This window comes from Xiphophorus maculatus, chromosome 5 (assembly GCF_002775205.1).
Source record: "Xiphophorus maculatus strain JP 163 A chromosome 5, X_maculatus-5.0-male, whole genome shotgun sequence".
NCBI classification, from domain to species: domain Eukaryota; kingdom Metazoa; phylum Chordata; class Actinopteri; order Cyprinodontiformes; family Poeciliidae; genus Xiphophorus; species Xiphophorus maculatus.
Window position 1 is genome coordinate 15,375,865 of NC_036447.1, and position 24,518 is coordinate 15,400,382.

Sequence of the window (24,518 nt, forward strand, 5' to 3'; positions counted from 1 at the left end):
TATTTTAGGGAGAAGCAACAAAATCTGTTTGAATAAGACACACAGTTCAGCAGGACTATTGCTGACTGCAGCTTGCATCAGCTTCTTTTAGTCCTCCTGTCTCCACTTATAACCTGCGAAGCTCTGCAGGCTTTCCCTGCCAGGCTCTCCATCTGCCCCATTTTTTCTTTTTTTTCTGTCTTTTTTTTTTTTTTTTTTTTTTGCAATACCCTCTTGCTTACTGCAGCATCAGAGTCCCTCAGATATTGACAGTGCACATTTACAAATTTCAAAAGCTCAATAGAAAATTGTGAGAACAGATCAGTGTCTTTTGCACTTTATGTACCTTATGATATAAATATTTAAAAAAGATGCAAGTTTATTGCTCTCATTTGTTTATGCCTGTTATCCACTTCAGTTTTTCCCTTAAAATTTGAATGTTGATTTGACGTTTCACTGAGAGCATCTCCACCAAACAGGAAGGGGTTAGTCCCCACAGTGCTGCATGATTATGAAACCAGTGCGGTCATGTGATGTCTTCTTTCATCACCATCATGACAAGTTGGAAGTCTGACCTTCCTCCGGCACTCAGTTTTCCATGCAGGGACTGAGGATTGCAATGGAGCGGCAGTGCACTTGAGGCTACACTAGGGGCGGAGTTTGACCTCTCAAAATTTCAAAACATCACTAATCCGCGTTGGACATTCTGGCACAGGCCAAGCATCGGTACAGCATTTTCAGAAGAAAAAAAAAAAGGAGGGAGAGAAATTTCGTTTCCTACACGGTCGGTACCACACCGAGGCTGGGGAAGGAGGAGTTGAGAACGCTGCACGGATAGTACCGCTACATGCACCCCGGATCCCACATCTGCAGTGATTTCTGCCCGGGTTTGTTGTCAGCATTCCGGGAAAAAGTCGCGGGATTTGGCGCGTTGACAGCTGGAGCGCCCTGCAGACTTCAGTGGAAGAGACCCGACCGCCGCTGTTGGAGGTGAGCGCAGTGGCGTTTGGTTGCCTTGCTGGAGGCAGAAATGCAAGTTGCGGCATATTTATTTCTGGCGGTGTAGCTGAGCAGGAGCTGGACAGTATGTAAGGGCTGTTCTAACAGTAGGAGTAAGAATCATACAGTGGCAGCGCGCTGGTTGAAGCTTTTATGAGCTTAAAAAGCAGAGAATTAGAGGATCCGATCATTAAATCTCGTTCAATAAAGTATGCATGCCCCCTGCTTGAACCAGAAAGCAAAGATGCTCGATTATCGGAAACATTATAGGCCTTTAAAAGCGTCACATGGTAGGTGCTTAACACATAAAGTAATACTAAACCATTTGACTTTCTGGTGGACATTGGTACACAAAAGATAATAATAAAACAGCTTTGATTAAATTAGATTCAGCATTGCTTAATCTGATTTTGTGCTGCTTTGTTGAGCTACATGTTTATATTTGATCATACTTATGTAATTTGAAGTTTGTCAAGTAACTTTCTATTATTAACCCAGCCATTTATTCTAACCATGCACTATAAAAACTGTTGAGTTAAAGCCAACCTAGTCCTGAGTAAAGTAAGTATCGATTCAACACAGATTATAAGTCTCGTATAGTTATTTTTAACCACCCCAATGTGTTAAAGTCAATGATTTTTAATTATAATACTGAGAGTGAGATGGAAAAAAAATCCATTAACATGCATTACTAAAAAAGTTAAAATTATTTTATTTTTGGCTTATTTCTTTATTTAAAAGGATTAGAAAAATACCCCAAGATAGGACCCCCCTCCAAAAAAATGTATTGACTATTAAAATAAATAAATAAAAAAAACTCATAAAACCACATAAATTAGCATCTCAGAAAATATATAGAGCATTTGAATTATTTTTCCTCTTTACTAGGCCCACATTGACTGCAGATGTGAAGTCCAGAATAAAAAAAAAATATGAAAGTGGTTCAAATATGACTTAGCTTAAGGATGTCACAGTTAGATTATTACCTCCTTTTTTTAGTTGATGCTTTTCCTATTAACTTATTAGTTTCTTTAATATTTGGAACATGTAGGAAAAAAGTAAAATTTTAGATGGGAAAAGTTAGGAAAATATTCATTATTATACCTTGCTTACTAAAATCTGGTATTTAGTGTGTACACAACTGAAGTTTACTGTTGCAGGTTAAAGGCTAATGTAATTTTATATGAACAACCTTGTTCTTCACTGTGAACTAATGTCCTAAGAATAATACAGACTTCAAGATTATTATACAACATTATTTAGTCATCTTGGTGTTTATTATTTGACTCTGTTGAATCAAGTTGTTGCATTTTTCACAATGGAGGTCTGTGATTAATGATGTGTCTTGTAGCTTTTTCTCCTAATCCAACACAGTCCCAAACATCATAAGCCAGGAATTTGGGTTAAGAAATATCCCAGCTGTTTTTTGTGTGGTACAAGTACCACTAGAGGCTGCCTCTAGTGGTTTTCTGGATACCAGAGATTATTTTGAATCAAATATTTGTAAGATAAACACAAAGCGATGTAGAAACAATGAAGTTTGGTACACAGTAAGATATGTTGCCCAAGCACATTGATCTTTCCTTTATAAAAAATTCTTAAGAGAAGCTGAGAAAAATATATTTCAAGAATGTCTAGTATGAAATGAAGCAATCAAAAAGAAATGTCTGCAAATGGCTACTGAAATTGTGTTGTATTTTGTTTCTGAAGTCACAATTTCAATTAAGGAATGACGTCAAACCCAATTCCGATCCGAAGTTCGAAATGCAGAGGGATTTACTAAATGATTATGCATACTGACCAAGCTTGTGACTGTTAGCAACGTGAGTTACTAATAGTGTATTTATTTGCAAATGTCCAAATGTTGGTCACACCTTTAACTAAAGCTGGTTAAACAGTACTGTGAATATGAAAGATTGAGTGAAATACAAATCATTAGGAGAACAATTAAACTGCATTTTATATGCAGTGCGGCCATGTTGGATTTTGAGGTTGGGAGTTGACTCAGACTTTCCCACTTGAAATTCCCACTGTTCTGTTCAGCTCCACAACTAGTAGCATGGCAACATCAACTTCTAAATAGTAATGGACCATCCATTTGAGGTTAATTTAAAGTCTTACAAGTAGTTAAAATCATGCAAAATGCTGTATTACTCTCTTAGCATGTTAATTTAGGGTAAATCTAAATTATGTGGTCTCGGGGCGTCACCGATGACATTCCTGTGTGAAACAACATTCTTAACCTTAAACAATCTCTCAAGCAAAGCAATGCAAGGTTTGAAAAAATATAATACTTAAAAAAAAAAGAAACATTTAAAAATAAAGAAGAGCATACATTTTCCAATTTAGGCCAAACTTTACATCCTCAGATGTAATTTCACGATCAAAAGCATCATCCTCAAAGAATACAGGGATAAAATAATATGCTTTAGGGTGTTCAGATATCATAATGCAGCTTTTACCCTAAAAGAGGAAGTTTAAGAGCAAGCTGCATGATTCAAACAGTAGCAGACAAATGTTGAACAAGTCATTGAATGCGAGCACAAACAGATGTTGCTAAAAAGGAACCAGAGCCTATTTGTGAGCAAACTTGATTTCTTTAAAGTTTGAAAGCAGACTTTTGAGCAAGATCTGCGCATTGTCTGTGAATGAAGATAAGAAATTATTAGTGCATGATGTATGTAAACCTAAATTTGTAAGCAATAGTATGCATTTTCTTCCCAAATGTATGGCTGTCTTAGAGTTTAAAATTTGTTTAAATGCAGCCCAGCTCTTCCTCTCCTCCTCCAGCTGCTGTTCAATGCCCAGTAGCACGTGTCTTAGGCTGCCCTGTGGCTGATCCTGGACATGCTTTCCACGAACCGCTGTGGAGGTGCATGGGGGTGAAATGGAAGGAGTCAGTGGCCACACCCAAGGACCAGCTCCCATGTTCCAGCATGTCCGGCTGCAGCAAGTCTCCTGCCAACTCTGGAGAAGGTTGGTGGCAGGGATTCCTCTCACAGACTGGTGATTCATGTTACTGACATAATGAACTGTGTTGAAGATGAACCGGATTAATCGTCTAAGGCCCCTGTCATGTCACGAATCAATTGTCTGTTCATGTCACAGCAATGAAAGCCCTTGCTTTACAGAATGCGGGCACAATCAGTGGGTGTCATCCTTCCAGGATGAAAACACTATTGGATACAGTACAACGTGTTTCTTTGTACCTCACTACAAAGGATGCAAACAGAGTTTTTCTTCAGCTGCAGGTTCTAACTCCATGGCATGGGTGAAGAAGTTCAAAAAAACCGGAGGAGGCCTGAAGAAATCCTACCAACCTGGGAGCATGGTGTCCCTCGCGCTAACTAAAGGCCTGCTGAACGAGCCTGGCCAGAACAGCTGCTTCCTCAACAGCGCTGTTCAGGTGAGAATCAGCATTCATGATTTTTTTTTAAACTCCCACATGGAGTGAGTTTAGCACTATTTGATTTTTTTCGATATTGTTTTAACGATGAGCCTGACTTGCTGCTGAATTCCGCACACACCAGCAATTCAGAGGTAATTGGCCTAAAAATTGCTAGCAGCTGAGTGAGCTGCTGTGTTTTGTGTTAGAGTTGTGTGGGTTTGGCTTAACTTGCAGGCTTTGTTCGCTACACAAAAGCTGAGACACACCAATCGATTGGCCAGTGTCTAGAATCAGCTCAGCTTCAGCTTCATCAGCCGGCGTTGCCAAGCAGTCAGCTAGAGACAAATATAGTTAACTCTATCAAATGAACCTATGAATAGCAGTTCAGAAATCACTGAAGTTACAGTTTGTAATGCCTGCAAGAGTTTGGGTTCAAAACAACAGACTTATTAAGATTTTTCAAGGAGCTGAATTAACAATAAAAAAAAATACAAACCAGGTGAGGAAAAACACTGATGTCAGAAATTTAAATCCAAATGGACAAAGAATAGAACATATGAAAAGTTTGATTACTAGCGTGGTCAGACACTGCTGTGGGATGGCATCGTATTTCTTTATCCGCCAGTGTGGTTGTGTTGGTCAGTTAGGTCCCACAAATGTTCAGTGGAGTTGTGGTCAGGACTTCAGAAAGCCAATTCCACACAATTCCCTTGCCATTTCTAGAAACAATCAATTAACAAACCTGTCTTCCAGTCAGAAAATTGTGTGACTAATCTGTATTGTAGCAGTGCTTTCAGATTTTTGAATGAAATATTTTTTATTTCCCACCACTGATCTAATTTTGAACCTCTGCAGGTGCTTTGGCAGCTGGACATCTTCAGGAGGAGCTTGAGGCAGCTTTCTGGCCACTTTTGTCTCGGTGATGGCTGTATTTTCTGTGCATTAAAGGTAAGGTTACTTAAAAATCGACACAGAATAACGTTTAATTACCTAAGGATTTTACATGTGTTATTTTTTATTTATCTCAGATGCATAAATATTTCTCACAAAAAAACTCTTTCAGAGTATATTCAACCAGTTCCAGCAGAGCAGAGAGCGAGTCCTGCCCTCCGACAGCCTGCGAAACGCCCTCGCTGAAACCTTTAAGAACGAGCAGCGCTTCCAACTCGGGCTGATGGACGACGCTGCTGAGTGCTTTGTATGGTGTCACTTTTGCTTTTGTTCATTATAAAATACTAAAATCCTCTTTGGTATTTCACTTTATATCTAAACGTTGGTACAAAAGACAACAATAATTGTTTAGTTTTATTTTTAACATAGAGTATTGGACTTGTGTTGCTGAAATTTGACTGGTATGTTTTTAATCTACTCCTATTTTGCACAAACAGGAGAACATCCTGGAGCGAATTCATTTGCACATAGTTTCAGACACACCAACCGATGCGTGCTCATCCAAATCCTGCATCACCCATCAAAAATTTGCTATGATGCTTTACGAACAGGTAAGTAAAGTCAGTAACAACATGAACCAAACATTGTGTAGAAAAACATACGAAAATATGGATGTTGTTACTAAATGTAAAATTAGTCTCCAAATCTTTTATGTAATTTGTACATGTATATATTAAAATAGTGACATGCTTTGTTTCACAGTTTGTGTGCCGCTGTTGTGGTGCATCTTCAGATCCACACCCTTTCACAGAGTTTGTTCATTATGTATCGACTACGGCTTTATGGTGAGTACAGTAAAATATATTCATACATTTTCATGCTTTATCCATTAGAAAGCAAAGAAAGTTTGATTACGAGATTACATTTTTAAATCGTGAAACTCTACTGGGTTGTTGTTACTTTTTGACACAAAAAATTGAATCAAATGTTTAATAATGTCTAATTAATACGTATATTATTACTATATTACTTCCAAGCTTGTCAGGGAAAAGCAGTAGGCTCCTTATTACAGCCAACTAACCAGCAGTGCTCAACAGCACTGTGTTACTTTACAACTTAAACTCCGGCTACTACGACATTTTCTTTGGTATCCCACCAACATCATTATCATCTGTCATAACAGTATAAAATAAAACTACTGTAATTTTCAAGCCATTACATTTTTAAAAAAGATACATAACTTGATTCATGAAACCCTGCTTATGCCTACTGAGAGCACTGTTATGGCAAATAAAACGGGAAGAATACACACACCTATGGAGAGTGTAAAGAAACACAATTTCTCAGTTTACCAGTTAGGTAAATGACATTTTGTAGTTTAAGAAAACTATATTTTTTCATTCTATACATGTGATTGCAATCTCCTTTAGCGTGTTTATTTATAGAATGTGAGTTTATTTTAACATTTTCCAACAGTTTTTACACCCCATCTATAAATGATAAAAAATATAGAGTGAGATAGCATAAATGTTTCTGAGATGTTTCTGTGAATTAACCGCAAACAGACTATAATCTATAGACGTGCCGTCTGTCTCTGTGCTCAGTCAACAGGTTGACCGGACACTGGGGAAGAACGAGCGTCTCAGGTCAGACATGTTTGGGGAACTGCTGCAGGCGGCAAACAGCACCGGTGACCTCCGAAGCTGCCCTGTATGTTATGCTTATTTTTTTTTGCCTTTTTAAGAAAATATGTTTACAGTCATATTTATTAAATTAGAATATGTTCAGATGAGGCTGGTTTGTCTGATGAAAAGCATTTTTGAAAATAACAATCCTTGAGCAGGTATTAGACATTTTTTTTTGTCAAGCTCATATTATACAGACCTCTTCAATAATTTATGATCTTATTAAAAAATGTATTTATTTCAGTAACTCGATTCACAAAATGAAACACATTAATTTCTTCTTTCTTTTTTGCTTGCAGCTAATGAAGACACTGCATTTAAAATTAGAATGTTACATCAGACCAATAAAAAAAAAAAAACATTTTATGGAGAAATCTGGGCTTAATGAAAAGTATGTTTAAGACTTGCTGAAAGGTTATTTTGAAAACGTACTTTTAATCTGACTAATTAGTCTCCTCAGACCTGAAATTCTAACTTATTGATTATGACTGCATGATTTAATGTGAGATCGCTCAGTATGTTTGTATTTTTAGATGTTGAGTCAGACATTCAGCTGAATTTAAACATTAATGAAAGCTAAATATTAATAGTTAGATTATCCGTTTCACATGTCCGTGGTAACATAAGGCAAACACAGAAATGATTCTTCCAGTGGTGCAGAGTACTGTCAGTGTTTTCCACCTTAGTGAAACTCAAGGACTGGAAGGACACAGTGCAAAACTAGAATGAGGATAGAAATAGTGTTAAGGCTTATCCTTGTTTTTTTCTCTCACTTGAATTTCCTCCCTTTGCTTCCCTTTCAGCTTGTATTAGCTTAGTGGACCTTACTGCTGTTCCCATGAATCTTCCTGAATCTTCTTCAGGTGCAGCCCGCTTCTAATGAAATGGGTTTGCCTATTCTTTTCTGCCTTTTCTATCCTCCGTGATAGAAAAGGCAGAAATTTAGTTTTCAAATATATATTTGATCTCACATCAATGGAGCAGACATCCATCCATCCATTTTCTAACACCCTTGTCACTAGTGGGGTCAGGAGGTGTTGGTGTCTATCTCCAGCTAACGTTCCGGGTGAGAGGCAGGGAACACCCTGGACAGGTCGCCAGTCTGTCGCAGGGCAACACAGAGACAGACAGTGCAAACAACCATGCACACACACCTAGGGAGAATTTAGAGAGACCAATTAACCTAACAGTCATGTTTTTGGACTGTGGGAGGAAGCCGGAATACCCGGAGAGAGAACCCACGCATGCACAGGGAGAACATGCAAACTCCATGCAGAAAGACCCCAGACCGGGAATCAAACCCAGGACCTTCTTGCTGCAAGGCAACAGTGCTACCAACTGCACCACTGTGCAGCCCATGGAGCAGACATTAAGTTGTAAATCTATAAATTACATACTGTTTCAATAATGTCCTTCATTTTTTATTTGTGGGTTTCATCTGGGAGATTACCTTTAAATATCAGATAACTTGTGATTAGAAACTGCATGACCAACTGAGGGGGAAGCCAACGTCCTGAGCTGTCGGAGTGAGGATGCATGGAATATGGTGTGTTTGGAGGTGGAGGCTAAACAGCGCAGCATAACTTATAACTGACCTGCAGGAAATAGCGACACTGCTGCTTTTGTCAGCAGTGGATCGATTGTTTGATGATTCAAGTATGCATGCAGCTTAGAAACTCACAGTAAATAGACTGTTGTGTTTTAGTTTTTGACTACTACTTAATCAAAGTGGACATCCGGATGACAAAGCTGTTGTTTGAGTGTTTTATAGGGTTAGTTCATATGTTTTGAAGTGAGATCCTGTGAAGTCATCTGCAATAGTTCCAGAAGTAAAAAGTTCCTATTTCTATATTGTGTAACAGTTGTTGAGCCTGTCGGTTGTATCTGAAAACCACTGAAACATATCGTCTTTGAAGTTGCTGGATGAGTCTAACAGACAATCTGGCACAAAAAACAAAAGCTAACTGTTTCCTTCACTCTTTTCAAAACGTGTATGTAAATATGTGCTTTCAACAGTATTTGAAATAAAACAACACTTCCTATTTGTGGATCCAGCGTTTCTGTAGTGTAAGCTGATTTTTTCCCCCCCTGTCGATACATTAATTTACTGTGGATGTCTTTGTTGTCCAATGTTTTGCAGAGTGACTGTGGTCAGAGCATCAAAATCCGTCGTGTCCTCATGAACTGTCCGGAGATCGTCACTATTGGATTTGTGTGGGACGCAGAGCAGTCTGATCTCACGGACGATGTTATCAGGTCTCTTGGTCCACGTTTAAACTTGTGCGGGGTAAGAGCTGAAAAACCAACTCCCACTATTAAGTGCTTGTAAACAAAATATAACAAGTTTGAATTCAAGATATGAATGTTAGTTCCACAAAACATCATTGATCCTGGTATGTGAGAAGGTAACAATTCTTCGGATGAGAGATCCATATGTGTAATTTTACATACAAACAAACATAAACTTGAAAACTCAGTGGATTTAACATCTGGCTGAGAGTGATCAAATATACCGTCTTTCAGCTTTTCAACCGAGTCACTGATGAAAACGCCAAACGCAGCGAGCTACATCTGGTGGGGATGATCTGTTTCTCCAGCAAACATTACTCAGCTTTCGCCTATCACACCAAATCTTCAAAATGGATGTTTTTTGACGATGCCACTGTAAAGGAGGTTAGGATGTCTGCCATTAGACCTTTTCAATCTTTTTTTCTATGACAGTCCGTTACATACATTCTCTTTTCTAAGTTTTTTTTTTCTTGTTTACTAGATTGGATCCAAATGGAAGGATGTTGCTTCAAAATGTGTCAGGGGACATTTCCAACCTCTTCTTTTATTTTACACCAATCCTGAGGGGAGTCCAGTTTCTAATGAAGATGCACCAAGACAAACCACTATGTGCCCTCATTACAAAGCCCAAGTAAATGGAGATGTGACCAGTAAGAAAGTCTTCCATTTGTTAGCATGACTGACAAAGACACTTAAAACATGTGCTTTTTGTTCTTTCTGTAGCTGAATGGTATTTATGTATTTACCCTCACTGATTTGACCTGACACTTTTTGTGTATATTAGCAAATTATGATAGATTTTACTCCAGTGAAGTCAATAGAAACTCAAAAATTTAACGAGAGTCACATTCTTGATTTTTTGTATCTTCAGTTTTAGGAGGATTTATAATGATGATTGAAAGCCACTCATCAGTTTTAGAGTAAATTCAACCATCATCCCAAAAACACATCAACTTGATACGACATTCTAATTACCATTGTTTCTTAATATTACAATAGTTAAAAAGTAGCATAACAAACAAAAAGGAAGGATTTGCTGTAAATAAAACCATGAATGCAAATGGATTAAATTAGTCTAATATTATTTTTATATGATAATTTCTATTTATTATGTATTCATTTACTTACTTTGTTATTAAAATTAGCTAACGTTCAGAAGAGCACAAATATCCAGCTAAACATTTACTTATTTCTAATAGCAGGCAGGCAGTATGAGCTTGAGATGGGATACACATGTAGTTTCCCCTGTGCATGTATTGTGCAGCTGTATAATTCAGAGTTAAAGTATCCTTGGTGATCTCTGACAGTTTAAATATTCCTGTCTTACTTTCACTGCGTTCTGCTCATGTCTGTCATAACACATCAGAGATGATGCATTTAATGAAAAAAGAAACAACATTTTTTTAACGCCCAGTCACAAGTTTTAATAGTAATTTTGTTTTCAACTTATTATGATAATGATGTACTAATACTACCGCAGTCATTAAAGTCAGTAACCATAAAAGGTTTACTGTGCAAGAGCATAGCACTGCTTTGCCTAGAATGTCCCTCATGTCCAGTCTTATTATCTCCCTTCTTTGGCTGCTTTTCAACATATTCTAATCTTTCACGATCTAATGTTGACACATAAGCTACCACTAAAATTGATTAAATGAAGCACTCTGTGCAGAGTGTCTTTCTGTACACTGATCTTTCCAGACATCATTAATGAGAACAAGGAGTTGCTAGAGGTGAATTTCTCTTTGTTTTGTTCTTTTTAAATACTGACCAAAAACAAACATTTAAGTGCCACTGATGAAATATTCCTTTGAACTGATTCTGCATCAAATACAGAAGTGATTCTGCCACAGTAATGGTTGGGATTGTGGCATAAAGCTCCCAGAGAAAGACTTTCTATCCATATCTGATGGCCCAGACCTTGCATGAGGATGATGTCTCTGTTGCACGCAGATTACCACCCACGCCTGGCCCCTAATCCCCGTTCCTGTGGCCAAACGCGTCGCTGCTCTTACTCCTCCCCTTGATGTTTCAAACATTTGCCTCCATTATTTATCAGCTTGGTTATTTTTTAGGAGGTAGGGGGGGGGGGGGTGTTCTCGCTTGGATTGCTTTGCTTTTATGTGTTGCCCGGATATTTTGGCATGGGGAAGGATTCTTACTTTTGTAACAGTCAGGGTGAGTCAGTAAGTGATTGTGGGTTTTTCACAGGAAATAAAAACATTGTCTAGCTCTCTGTATGCTGTTAATCACAATTCTTTTCTTAAATTGATCACATTCTGCTAAAGTTTACGTTACTTTGTTTCTTTAATTTGCTCTTTTGTCCATCATTGCAAATGAGGAAATTGGTCTGACTGGCTCATACTGGAGTTCTTGCATAATTGGGGCTCTGCAGTAAGTAAGGAACCACGATGCATTTGTGCATTAGTTAATTACTTGGCAGTTGTTAGGCATACAAAAGTAGATCTGAGTCCAAAAGGACTTTTCTAAGGAGCTTCCTAAATATCAGCATCAGGCTACATAATAAGATGGGAATTTCCATCAGTGCTTTAACATGTAACAGCAACACATGTAGTTTTCCTTTTTTCCTTTTATTACATCTTTGACAGAAGCTTTAGGTACAATTTCGCTCATCTGTTCTCAAATTATCATCCTGTGATGTGTTTATTTTTTGACACTCTGATCAAGGGCCTTTTGAAAGTTGCAATATTGGCTGAGTAAAAATAGATGCAGCTGTAAACGGCGTCAGAGAAAATGATTTAATTAGGAGGAGGTGAGATGTGAAAGTGAAAGACAGCAGCTGTTAGATGTAACACGCTCATCTGAAGGCAGATGCTCGCAGTTCATGTTGTCGCTGCTTCCCTTCGTGACCTGCTTGCCAGGCGGAGGAAACACACCGCGGGCTTGGCAGCCGAGGCAGCGGAGGTGTGTTTTATCAAAGTTAATGATGCAGCATCTGTTCTTTTCTAAGACTTTGTTTTGTTTCCTATTTGCAGAAGGATGGAAGGGATGGGAGATGGGATGGTGATCTATAAAACTGAACGTCTGTTTGAGCTACTTCTATATTTGTCATGACTGACAAATTCTCTCACAGGAGTGGCACACTTTCATAAGACTTTACCATCATAAAATTAATTGAGTTTAAAATTTATGTTGAAACTACGTAACCATGTTCCTTATTTTGTGGGGTTTTTTATGTTTTTTTTTAATAAGACTTCACCACTTTTGACAACTGCTAAACTTTATCTTTTAGAAACTGTGATGAATCAGTTTATTAAAGACAAAAGTTAACACATTACATCTGACCGGCAAAAGTATGTGAACTTAAAAGCGGAAAAATCCTTTCAAATCCTTCCTTTTTAAGTGTAAGTCTGAATTTCTTGTTGTTGCTCCACATGCTTTCTTTTACCCCTTTTCTGAGGTGCATCTGAGGGCAAACTCTATTTTGTCGTTGTCGCTTTAAACTCAAATGAGCCATTTCACATCTCGACACCGTTCAGGTTGCCGAGCGTTCCACTCCATCCTGTTCAGCCATTTTTGTAGTTTGATAGCAGATGTGTCAAACTACCCAAATGTTTAAAACATCAAGGGGAGGAGCTTCTAATTCCCAAATTGATTAAAAGATATCAACAAAAGAAGAAAACAATGGCAAAAACAGTTAAAACTGTCAACGTAGTTCTGTCCTTCATGAGCTAAAAGCCAACACACAGCACTAACTTAAGCAGAAGTCATGATGCTACTGCTGTCAAAACAATGTCCAGGATGTCACATCAGCACACAATAAATTCATGTCTAGAATAAAGCTTGTCGTTTTAGCTCTATTTGAGGTTGCTGCTTTGCTGTGTCATATTGTTTTAAATTATTTTCAGTAAAAACATAAATGTTCTGTGAACCTCAGAGGTTCATCATCAATAAGACCAAACACTGCAGATAGAAGGTTGTGAAAAAGAAGAAGTTGAAATGTTATATCGCTCACAGAGCAACACAAGAAGAAAGTGTGAGGCTGAAAATGGCTGCTGCTGAGGTTCAAATCCAGTACAAGAGTGACAAATAGAAAAAAATAGCGCATTGGTCTTTTTATTGAACAATCGTGAGTCCAGCCATAAACAACTCATGCAGGTCATTTATACTTTATCGGACTTCTAGCTTGATTAATATCCAATATTTTGCTTAGTGACCATAGTTTCAGGTGGAAATATTTATCATGGTGGCATACCAGTTTCTGTTTTTGACAGCTTAAGTGCCATGCTATAATTAATTGTAACTCAAATATTTCTGATTGCATATTTTGCACCTGCATCTGATATAAACCTTTCTCCTTTCTTTGCTCTGTCCCCAATTTTTATGAGTGTTGCTGGCATGAAGTTCTCTATTTATTTACACCATGCAGAAAATATGATGGTGATTAATTGTGGAAAATACTTCAGTCAAAATAAAATTGTGGCTCAAATCCAGTTAAATTTAAAGAGCCTGTGCTTTTCTTGGCAGCCAGTTAACATAGTGTCTCAGAAGTAAAAAGATTTATTAGTAAAATAAATGAAATCAAAATTTAGGGCTGGACCATATATCACAAATGTATTGCCATCACAATATCAGTGTGTGCAATATTAACAAACTGATATCGTCGTAATTATTGGCTAATATACTCCACTTGCATTTTACATGTTAATGTAAAATGGAGCTGGAGTCTTACAACATCAGATACTCACACTGGACACAATTAACATTTTGCAAAGGTCACAGAGTGTCAGAAGCACAGATGAGAAAAGACGGAAGAAGAAAATCATATTTCACAACTGATATCATTGTGCCAATATTTACCAAAATTATTGTCAATGCAAGATTTTCAAATGTTGTTCAGATTTACTTTAAATGCAATATATTGTTTGTACAACTTAAACTTATGTTCTTATTGTTTTTCTTCTTCAGCGAAACATCCTTTTGGCAGCCCTAACAAATTTCAGGATCCCTTCATGGAGAATCTGCAAAGACCAGTTGAAACATCAAAAAAGGACAGGGGACATCGGAGAATCGAGCCTTCACAACACAAAGGTAGGCTCCATGGATGGCAACATTTAAACAAGCAATGAGGATAGGACAGTCTGAATGTCAGAGCAACGGTCAGGCTATTAATGACCTTTGTCAACCATCTTCAGACATGACGCATACAAGATCTTCATCTCCCCCAGAGAATGGGCCCCGGCCTCCTGTAGAGAAAATAAAGAACTCTCTGCGCTCTGAGAAGTCATCAAATCAAAGCAGAGGATCTCAGGAGCCCCATGGACAGTCATGCAGTGCACAGGGTGGGGGACACATCAGAAAGACCAGCGTTTCCCCAGGACGCAATGAGCAGGGGGGCAGCCACAAACACTGGGAAAAAGGAGGCAGCGGGAGCCAAAATAGGTCAAAGTCAACTTGGAGACCCATCAGGGAGGTGCTGAATGTAGACACGGTGCTGAATGAACTGGAGCAGCGACGGCAGCAGCAGCAGCAGGACAGCCCGCGGTGCAGCAAGCCGCCTTCCCAGGAGAGAGCGCGCACAGAAGCAAGCAGAGAGCGCGAACACACAAGAACTAGAGAGGACCGGAAACAGAAGTGCTTAATGACAATTTATGAGGACGAGCAACGGCACGAGACAGAGAGTCACAGCTCCGTGGAGTCAGAGAGCAGAGCGGGCCAGCAGAGAGGAAGCCGACTCAAGGCCGTTCCCAAGACTCTGCTGCGCAGCGACACCTGGACCATTCAGAGGACAGAGTCGGGCTATGAGAGCAGCGATCGACTCAGCAGCGGCTCTACCAATCCAGACTCACCTGGGGTTGATGGGTTTGGGCTCAGACCAGATCAGAGGTTAACACCTGAGATCCTTTTACAAAGGTAAGAGAGAAAATTGTCATTCTGGGGCGGATTTAGTTTCACAGAAAAGTACAGGCATTGATTTGACTTCGAAAGCAATACTAAACGTAGTAAAAAATCAGCAGTAATAAGACATATACACACTCAACAAGAAAGAAAAAAAATGCCTTCATGCTTATGAGGTGGTAAGAACAAGAAGAAAGTTCTTTCTGGCCTGTACATTTCATGTTTAACAAGAACTCGAGTGCAGGATTCCTGGGAGGTTCTCCTTGGTCCTTCACTGCAGCATTTGTTGCATGAACCACTTCAAATTTTTTGACAAATTACACAATAGCTCTTAGACAATACTCAATTAACAAGGATATGATGTAAGAACAAAATGATGTTGTTTTGAAACAAATATATGAGTAAATGCAATGTTTATATTTAGAGTTAAAGTTAGAATCTGCATCCTCTGGAGAAAAGACATGCAGACTGTTGTTCCAGTAATGCACTAAGCACGCTAAAACCTATTCTAATATGCTAAAGCAAATATAAAATGTCCACTGTGTAACCGAAAAGGTGCTCATTCACACACACACAGTGATGAAAGAACAGTGCTGAATAATCATTGGCAACTCTCAGTTTTCTTATGTCCTCTTATTTTTTCAGTCAGCTGCATCAAAGGGAAGCCAATGCAAAGTCAAGTATGACATCATCTCTTTCCCACAACGGTAAGCCTGAAGGTTTATTTTGCTTCGAAAGGGTTTGGAGCTGAGTAAAAGTCCCAGCTGATAAAAACACAGTACGGAAAACCACAACAAAATCATCAGAATAAAGCAGGTCTTGATCAGTACTGATCACTTTGCCATGACCTCCTTCCATTTTCTACCCCTCTGATGACTATTAAGTACTGTATGTCAACCTACCTGATTGCATCTCAAAGTTCCTCATAGTACAAGTGACTAATCAGGTTTTCCAGCAGCACAATTCCAACACCAGTTGGTATTATTAGAGAGCAACATTATTGTCTTACTTAACTTTTCCAAACTTTTTTAAGGAGTTTATTCTACACGTTTTATTCTGAAAATATGCATTTACACTGTTAATACATTTGCATCCTTCTTCAATGGCTCCATTTATTACTCTTTCATTTGCTTGTTTAATGCTTTTCTTCTGTGGCAGGTTTTCGTTCTTTTTTTCATCCGTTCACAGAAGCCAAACAGCTTTCTTCTGGTGTCTAGTCAGATTTAAGAGACATCAAGTTGAGCTAGAAGTAAATTGCTGAAAAAGGAAGCCAACTAATAAAATATGCCACCAACTTAAGATGTAAAACAGACCTCCTGATTTAAAGTAGAGCAGAGCAGCAAATGTTTGGCAGGAAAAGATGAGTTCCTTTTCTCATCTGTATCTCATCTGCAGAACCTTGTGGAAAAGATTTCAAGCAGAGAAACAAACATGTTCGTTCATTTAGTCTGATATGTACAAGTAAGATTTGCTTTCTGTGATGTTTAAACAGCCTTATTTTCACTCCCATTTTTTAAGACTTGCAAGTTTTAGTGCGATCTACATTCAGTCCTGACTGTGTTTGTGTAACAGAAGATCGCTGAACATCTGGGTTGATTTCTGTGCCTGAACTTGTTATTTAACCTCCGGCCTCTGTCTGCCCGGCACTGGCATTAATCTGATGATAATCCCACAAAGCTCAGATAGCGCAGCTGGACATGGTCGCCGACATTGTCATAAATAGCATTCTGTTGCACGTACTGTCCTGCTCTATCTAAATGAATCAAGAGGCTGGCAATGCCCAGTATTTGAATCATCCTCTAAAGGGTTAAGTTGAAAACAAATATATGTTTAAGAAAATGTGCTTTTAAAAGACAGTAAGTCAGCATCAGGGCGTCTCTTGCTGTTGACAAGTCGGAACATTGTGTCTTAGAATGCCCTGCTGCCACCTAGTGGACATAAAGAATACAGCATTTACTTCGTGCGCGCCTATCTTACAGTTATGTAAGCAGAACAGGCTCAAATGTTTAAACTGTAATATTTTTGATATGTTAGACCAAAGGTCACACTTATATCATAGGGGAGCTCTGAGTTTATTCTCAGAGTTTTGCATATTTTAGATCAAAATTCAGAGAAAAATTAGATTCATTCCAGTCACTAATCCTCATTTTCATTCATGTCCTTGTGGTTATGAACAGAATGTACCTCTGATGGAACAAACCCCTCTGAAAGAGGATTTTAATCACAAATATGTTTTTTTGGTACATTTTCATTCCTTTCTTTTTAATTTTTCTCCCTTTTTTAGGTAAACATCCAACTAAACCTCAGGGGAACCACGATCAAGTTTTACTTTCTCAACTAAAATGCAGTCCAAGTTCAAGGTAGTGTTCTTAAACTGATAGGTTTTTATTTTTAAAAATGTGTTGGTAATTATCGTTTATTTCTAAATGATGACTGGCTTTCACTGATGCAGGTACAGTTAAATTCAACTGTGGACTCTTCCATTAGGTCTTCACAAGTCTTTATTTACAGCACTCATTGTTCATGTCATCAGTGCCTTTAATGATGGTTAAAAAAGCCATAAAATAAATAAATGTTACTGCAGTTGTGTCAACACACTGAAAAACCTTCAGAAAAAAAAACAACTTTAAGATTAAATGGAAAGAACAGTTAAGAATCATCATAACCTTAAAATTTCCCATAAAATATTGTGTTATAATTATAGAATATCATCTCACTGTGACCTTTTTAAACTGACATAAAACCAGAAGGCTATTAAAACAATTCAAATATATTTTGATCAGAAAATGGACAGACAAAAGCAAATATTTCAGTTTATGTTACTGTCAAAAGCCTTAAAACTCTTGTTTAACAGAAATTCCAAAAAATATGTTGTGGTGAGATGATTAGGAGGAGATTTGTTATGCTGAAATGCATAGACTAATTAAAACTGCTCTGGATCATTTTAAGGGAATCACAGAAGTATTCACGTTAAATAGAGAAAGTACTGAATAAAACAATAATTACAGGCTGAAGAAAACTTTCTAATATCGTTGAGTTAAACTATGAGTAAGCTTGAAATATTTTTGCCAAGAATAATGAGCAGGTTTCAGTCCGTAAATACGCAGAATAATTGCAAAGTACTCGCCGCTTTACCTGCAGCAACGGTAATCACTGTACAGTGGTGGAATACAAATAGATTTTTATTTGTTAAAAACTAATTTAATTGAAGTAAATTTTTCTTTCACTTCACAGTAATGAAAAACTTTGTGATGGCCTGTTATTTAAAATCATACAACAATCCAAATATATACATGTGTTTAGTTTTAAGATGACAAAATATACAATTACTGGTGAGTTACAGACACATCTACATGTCTGTATTAAAATGTATTTACCTGCTTTTTCTTTCTTGTAGACAGAGATCAAAACACACATCTAACACCTCTAGGAAAGCAAAGGGTTCAGAGAAGAGCTCGACCGGTTCAGAGAGTCGGCAGAGTGAGCACCAGGAGCCGACTACCTACAGAGGGCACGGCGGGGACAACACAACCCCGAGACACATCACAAAGACCAGCAGCTCTGAGTGGAACAGCTCAGACGATCTTGTTCTCTCAGAATCCGAGGACAGAGAAAGCACTTACTTATCCAGTAATAGTGAGGCTGTCACCTCTGACTCCCCGTGCCCTCACATTGACCTGCCGTACCACCCGCCTAGCAGCGCGACAGCAGAAACTCAGCTCGGTGCAACTGGGTCGCCTCACCTTCAACCCAACCCGCAGGCTTCTTCGCTCCACGGCGAAGCGAGCCACGCTGCGTTTCGCCCCCGAATGCTTCAGGAGCCCTTTCCATCGAGCCCTCGCCTCTCTCCCTCGTCCTACATCAGCCCCAAAAGGAGGCCTGACATTTCGGGCCTCCGAACCTTTTCTGACGCGAGCTCAAAGTCGGGCTCGGACCCAGAGAGGAGCACTCAGTCGTCATGCGAGAGCGAGGAGAGACTGACGGGGAGCAGAGCGGAGGAGGCGGCACAAGCTCCAGAGGTTTCCCTGACGACGTACTTTAACGTGGACAACTGCATGACGGAAACGTACCGCCTCAAGTACCACAACCAGAGGCCTCTGGTCCTCTCTGCCACAGTGCCAAGGACAGCTGCTGAGAGTGAGCGCAGAGATAACAGCCACACACTCCCCAGTGACGCACACTCACATGACGTGCCAAAAGCCCGACCTGAAACAAGTAAGACTTAGAAAAACTATTCAAACAGAGCGAAATAGCTACATAAGATAGTTTTCTGTTATTCTGATCAGCATATGCCCAGAGAACTTTCATAAAATACATTTTTAACAACAGAGATCTCATCTTTCTTTCTGCACAGGCCATAATAGCAATAAACCCACTGCAAAATGGAAGCCAGTGACAGCCAAAGGACTGGATGAACGAGGTTTTTTATGAGTGTTGACTTGGTAAGTTTTGTTTACATGGACGGACAGTACGACTGGATGCCAAAGAGTTTACAGAATGGAAAAATGTTCAGATGCCCCCGACGTCTCCAGACTGGGTGGAATTTATTTATGCAAGCTTGTCACATAAATACAACCTTCTTCTAAATGCTGTAGTGTGTTGTTTGACAGATTATCAACTATTGCGTGTATCTTCCACTGTCCCGTGGTGTTGTTAAGAAAATGAAATCTGTTTTCAGTTTGCACAAAGCGTTGTTTAGTTTTTAGTTATTTTTATGACACATCATGGCAGCATTATGTCATTTAGTTTTATTGGTGGAGGAGCTCTGCTAAAGTGCTAAAGGCGGGACGAAGCTCAAACAACAGGGAAGGCCAAATGTTTTCATACCCCTGGCATATTTAGTTTTAATGATATTTTTAATAAAGATGTTTGTTAGGAAATATGAACAATAATACAGCAACAAGAGGAATATCAATTTGAAAAAAAATATATAATTTACTTTTTATTATGTATAATAAATACATTATTTTTCATGTTCCCACTAGTATTTTGACAATTTATTCCTGGTGTTGAACTCCAAGTCTTGGAGGATTAAAGGCTTCCTGGCATCAGTCTGATCTCTAACTAAATATTCTCTTTCAAATTCAATATGTTGGTAAAATTAAGAGTACTAAATTTGTTAGGGGTTTAAAAACTTTGGTATCATCTAGACAACGGGGGAAATATTTGATCCCATGCTGATCTTGTTAGTTTGCTCATTTGCAAACAAATGACCAGTCTCTAATTTATTTGGTAGTTTAATTCTAGTGTAGAAGGACAGCATGTCAACCCGAAATACATAGTTACTAACTAGTTGTGTTTCTGCTAAGGGAAGTAAATGATTGTTCCTTTAATAAATTAGAATTAAACACTGGGTGGACAAAAGGTTGTTAGCAGTTGTAGCACTAAGGCATATTTTTTAGTTGGTCACAAAGTCCCCACTCATCTCAAGGGACTTTGACCCATTTGGTCATGAAAAAAAAACTCTTAATTTTCTTGGGATCTTGGCTTTTTCTCAGCAAGTCAAAGATTCAGCTCCCACCAGATTTTACTCTATAACCCGAATGTAATTCTTCTTTAGCCACTTCTTTGTTACCATTGCTGTATGTTTTGAGTCATGTTTTGTGGGCAGCACCGCAGTGCCATTATTAGCACTGTTGTCTTGCAGCAAGAGGCTGGGGATTGCATGGAGTTTGCATGCATCTCATTGCACGCTCTCTGGGTAATTTGGCTTCCATCCAAAGTCCAGTGAAAAGCATGGCAAGTTAATTGGTCTCCCCCCCCATTGCTCTTAGGTGTGTGTGCATGGTTGTTTGTCCTGTTTCTGTTTTCTGATGATCGACTGGTGACCTGTCCAGTGTGCCTCACAAACATTGACTGCCACCCCCTGCAATCTAGCAAGGATTCCATAAAAGAATGGATTTCTTTATAAAGACATCCTCCACTCTGTCATGTCACCATTTCTAAGTCTATGCAACTAAATGCTTCTTGATGATGGTCTCGAAGCTCATTCCTGCCTTAGGCAGATCTACTGTCTTCCTGATGTCCTTTGAGAGCTGCTTGTCCTGCTCCTGGTGAATGACAGGTTGATATGGAACAATCTGATTCTACAGTCAGGTGTCCTTGATACACACAAAACATTTAAATTGGGATTATTGATAACTGTTATTGATTAACTGATTGATTTCTGTCAAATGACCCTACAACCCAGAATTCTGCCTTGCATCCTTTTTTGGATCAAATACTTATTTCACCCAGTGATGTGCCAATCATTAATACAACCCATATAAAGGTTTTGGCTAATATTCTGTCTCCACATTAAAATAAAATTACAGTTAAATTAAAGACTGTTCATTTATTTGTCAACAGACTAACATGATCAGAAGTGTATCGATGTCTAGAGGTAAAGTTAGAGATTATCAACAGATGATGCTGAAATGTGTACAAATATTTTGCGAAGAGGGACGGATCTGTTTATTAAACATATTTTATACAATTGTCATATTTTTTCTGTAGAATAAATCCTGGTTTAACTCAGCAACACAACTGTCAACATAACATAGCGGGCAATGCTTTTTTTTTTTTTGTCAGAATCTGGGCAGCTCACTAACTTTATGCACACTGGGGATTTTTTTACTGTCACCAGATAACATATGCTGCAGCAGTCACTCATTGTAAGTTACTGATTTGTTATCATTTATCTGATCTTTTGCAACATTTATATGTTAATGAATGACTGTTGGCTGCCCCAAAGCAGACGGCCTCCACTGCTGTAAAGATTTACCAGAGAAGGTTCTGGTTTGGTCTTTATCGTTATAGAAATAATAATGAAAAACACTTTTGGTTCATTAAAGTGTAATTTTGCATGACTGCCTTCAGTTTGTGGTGATTCATAAAGTCATATTAGCTTAAGAATCTGGAGTTCAGTAGCAGGGGCAGCCCTCAGGCTATTCACTACAACTTTTCGTTTGTCATGCTGGTTCTTCTAATACATTTTTCTGTATTTTATCTTGTCTTCCTCCTTAAAGAAATCCAAACAAATCTATATTTGTAGGTATTTTCATAATGTACCGGACACATCTGACATCATACTAACTCTACGGCTCAACACACTGGTATTCCTGTTCAGAACAGTGATGTTGTGAAACCTGCATGTGGCCTTTATAAAACATACTAGCTGTATGTGCAGCATGAGCATGAAAATGCTGGACTCTTGAGTCCTCTTAGCATTATAAGGGATTCTATCTAATTGTAAGGAATCAATTTATTAAATAGCAGTTTGTAACCATAACTGATCTGGGAAGTTGAATGGTTTTTGTTTGTTTTGCTTTTGTCTTTTTTTTTTTTCTTCTCTTGCTCGCACAACAATACAGTCTGTTGTTTATGCATTTGAAAACAGTTTTCTGGAAACCTACTAACTGACCAGGACAATATGCATTCACCAAAAATTATTTTCAAATGAGTCCCAATGCACATGTGGGTGTTTTACATCTGTGTAATGTGTTCATTCTCAACATTTCCAAGAACATATAAAAATCTATGTTGTTCTACTTCCAGATAGATGTATCTATAGATACATATCTTTTATGCTCATCACAGTGTATGGTCTTTTCCTACACATTGTGTCATTTATGTTTTCCTTTATTTGCTTTTATCTGTTCTTGGTAACCTTTGTTCAGGTTATTTGTTCCATGAGTTCATTGAAGCAGTAAACCTGTGTGGGTGTGTGTGTGTGTGTAATGTTTATGCTGTCAAATACTAAATGATAGCAGATTCATTGTGGGAGCTTAGTCATTTTAGCAGAAATATTTCCGATTTTCCCTCCTAATGATTTATTGTTTTATTGTTCAGAATCTGATTCAAGAAAACAGCTTTGGTTGCAACGTTTTGAACTGCAAAACTTTAAAAAGTGAAATTTCACTGGCTTTGAACTAATAGGTTACTTATTGTACTGCAGTTATGATCAATTGTAGTAATAATGTTGTCTTTTTAATTGATTTACTGCACATAGAAATTATTGTTTGTTGGACAAGTTCAAAGAAAACACAGATAGTCGTCAGAGTACATAGATGTTTTCCTTTTTTCCATCTCTTTTATTTTTTTCCTTGTTCTGCTTTACATTCTGAATGTTGCGTCTTTTGTTGTATCAGCTGTGCCTTGACATCTTCAGTGCAATATGTCTGTTTTCCTTGTCTCTGTTCAAATAAACCACTTTTAGGAAATAACGCAGATAATTGAACAGACACATTTCAATCTACGGTGTGTTGCAAAAGTATTCCTACCCGTTTAGCCGTTTGCAAATTTTGTTGCATTACAATCAGAAGCTCAAATGTACCTTATTGCCATTGCAGCTGCAAGTATTTTGGGGAAAGTCTCCAACGGATTTACACTTCTCCATGTAGGTAGTTCAAGTTCAGACTAAATAAGAAAACATATAAACTGATTTTTAAATCTATCCACAGATCCTTAATAGCTCCAAGTTTTGATCTTTTTTAAAGATTATTATCTTGGATTGTAAAGGTTGCTGACCCATGTTTTATGTGGACCTCCACCTAATCGTGCACTATCTGCAAGATGTTCAAAGCCAGGAAATCATTTAATTACCAATTCTTCTTTAAACTTCTTCACAACTTTCTCAATGACTCGTCTGCTGTGTTCTTTGGTTTTCATGTTGCTTTTTGTTCTTTAAGGCTCTCTAACAAATCTCTGAGGCCTTCACAGAACAACTGTACTGGATTTTATTTAAGATTGAAAATCAATTTTTTACTTTTATGTCAATAACGTTTTTTTTTTGTCTTCTCCACAGTTATGCACTACTTTGTGTTGGTCTGTGCCATAAAATCCAAATGAAATACATTAAAGTTTGAGGCTGTAATGTGACAGAATGTAAAAGGTTCGAAGCTAACAGGCAAATTACATTTAGTTGTATGGAAACAATTTTAAAAGCACTTTTATTCTGGATGGCTAGTCATGACTGCAAGTAGCAAAATCACAACGTTGACTAAGTTTGTTAACTCTAAAAGTGCAGAGAAGAAATCTGCAGCACTCAACTCATTTCAGAGGTTGGTGCTAAATCCTAATGGATAATAAATGCATTTGGTTTCTTACAGTTTAATCACGTTATTGTAATTGTTAGGTGCATCTTGTACTCATGGTCTCTAGTCTTCAGTTAAAGACTTCACATGATGGTCTCCTCCTGAGTCCCATACAGCCTGGACCAGTCCAAGATTGTTTGAGATCCTAAGCAGGATTTGATTATCAAGCCAGAATTCACCTTGTTATATTTCTTTAACTAGACTTGATACATACATTGTGGAGGCGAGGTTATTTATCCCACTAATCGACTCTGTCATGTCTGGAGCACAAAGTTTCAGTGTTTTTTAATGATTAGTTACGTTTCACATGAAACATGATTCCTGCGACAATATAGTGTGACTATAAATAATGATAAT

At 38.1% G+C, this 24,518-nt stretch overlaps 1 protein-coding gene across 2 annotated transcripts; it reads left to right on the forward strand.

Moving 5' to 3' along the window:
- Positions 1-551: 551 nt before the first annotated feature.
- Positions 552-23,293, forward strand: LOC102217787 (inactive ubiquitin carboxyl-terminal hydrolase 53-like). 2 transcript variants are annotated; one of them, XM_005807180.3, is made up of 17 exons: positions 552-969; positions 3,769-3,954; positions 4,224-4,384; positions 5,222-5,314; positions 5,430-5,564; positions 5,755-5,868; positions 6,020-6,102; positions 6,862-6,967; positions 9,083-9,229; positions 9,466-9,615; positions 9,713-9,881; positions 14,158-14,280; positions 14,385-15,102; positions 15,733-15,794; positions 17,372-17,447; positions 18,485-19,302; positions 19,442-23,293. In XM_005807180.3, exons 2-17 carry the CDS (start codon positions 3,855-3,857, stop codon positions 19,516-19,518), a joined length of 3,132 nt encoding a protein of 1,043 aa, XP_005807237.3. In that variant the 5' UTR covers positions 552-969; positions 3,769-3,854; the 3' UTR covers positions 19,519-23,293. The 2 variants fall into 2 exon arrangements, with proteins under 2 accessions (XP_005807237.3, XP_023190194.1); XM_023334426.1 differs by having other exon boundaries at positions 4,230-4,384.
- Positions 23,294-24,518: the final 1,225 nt, after the last annotated feature.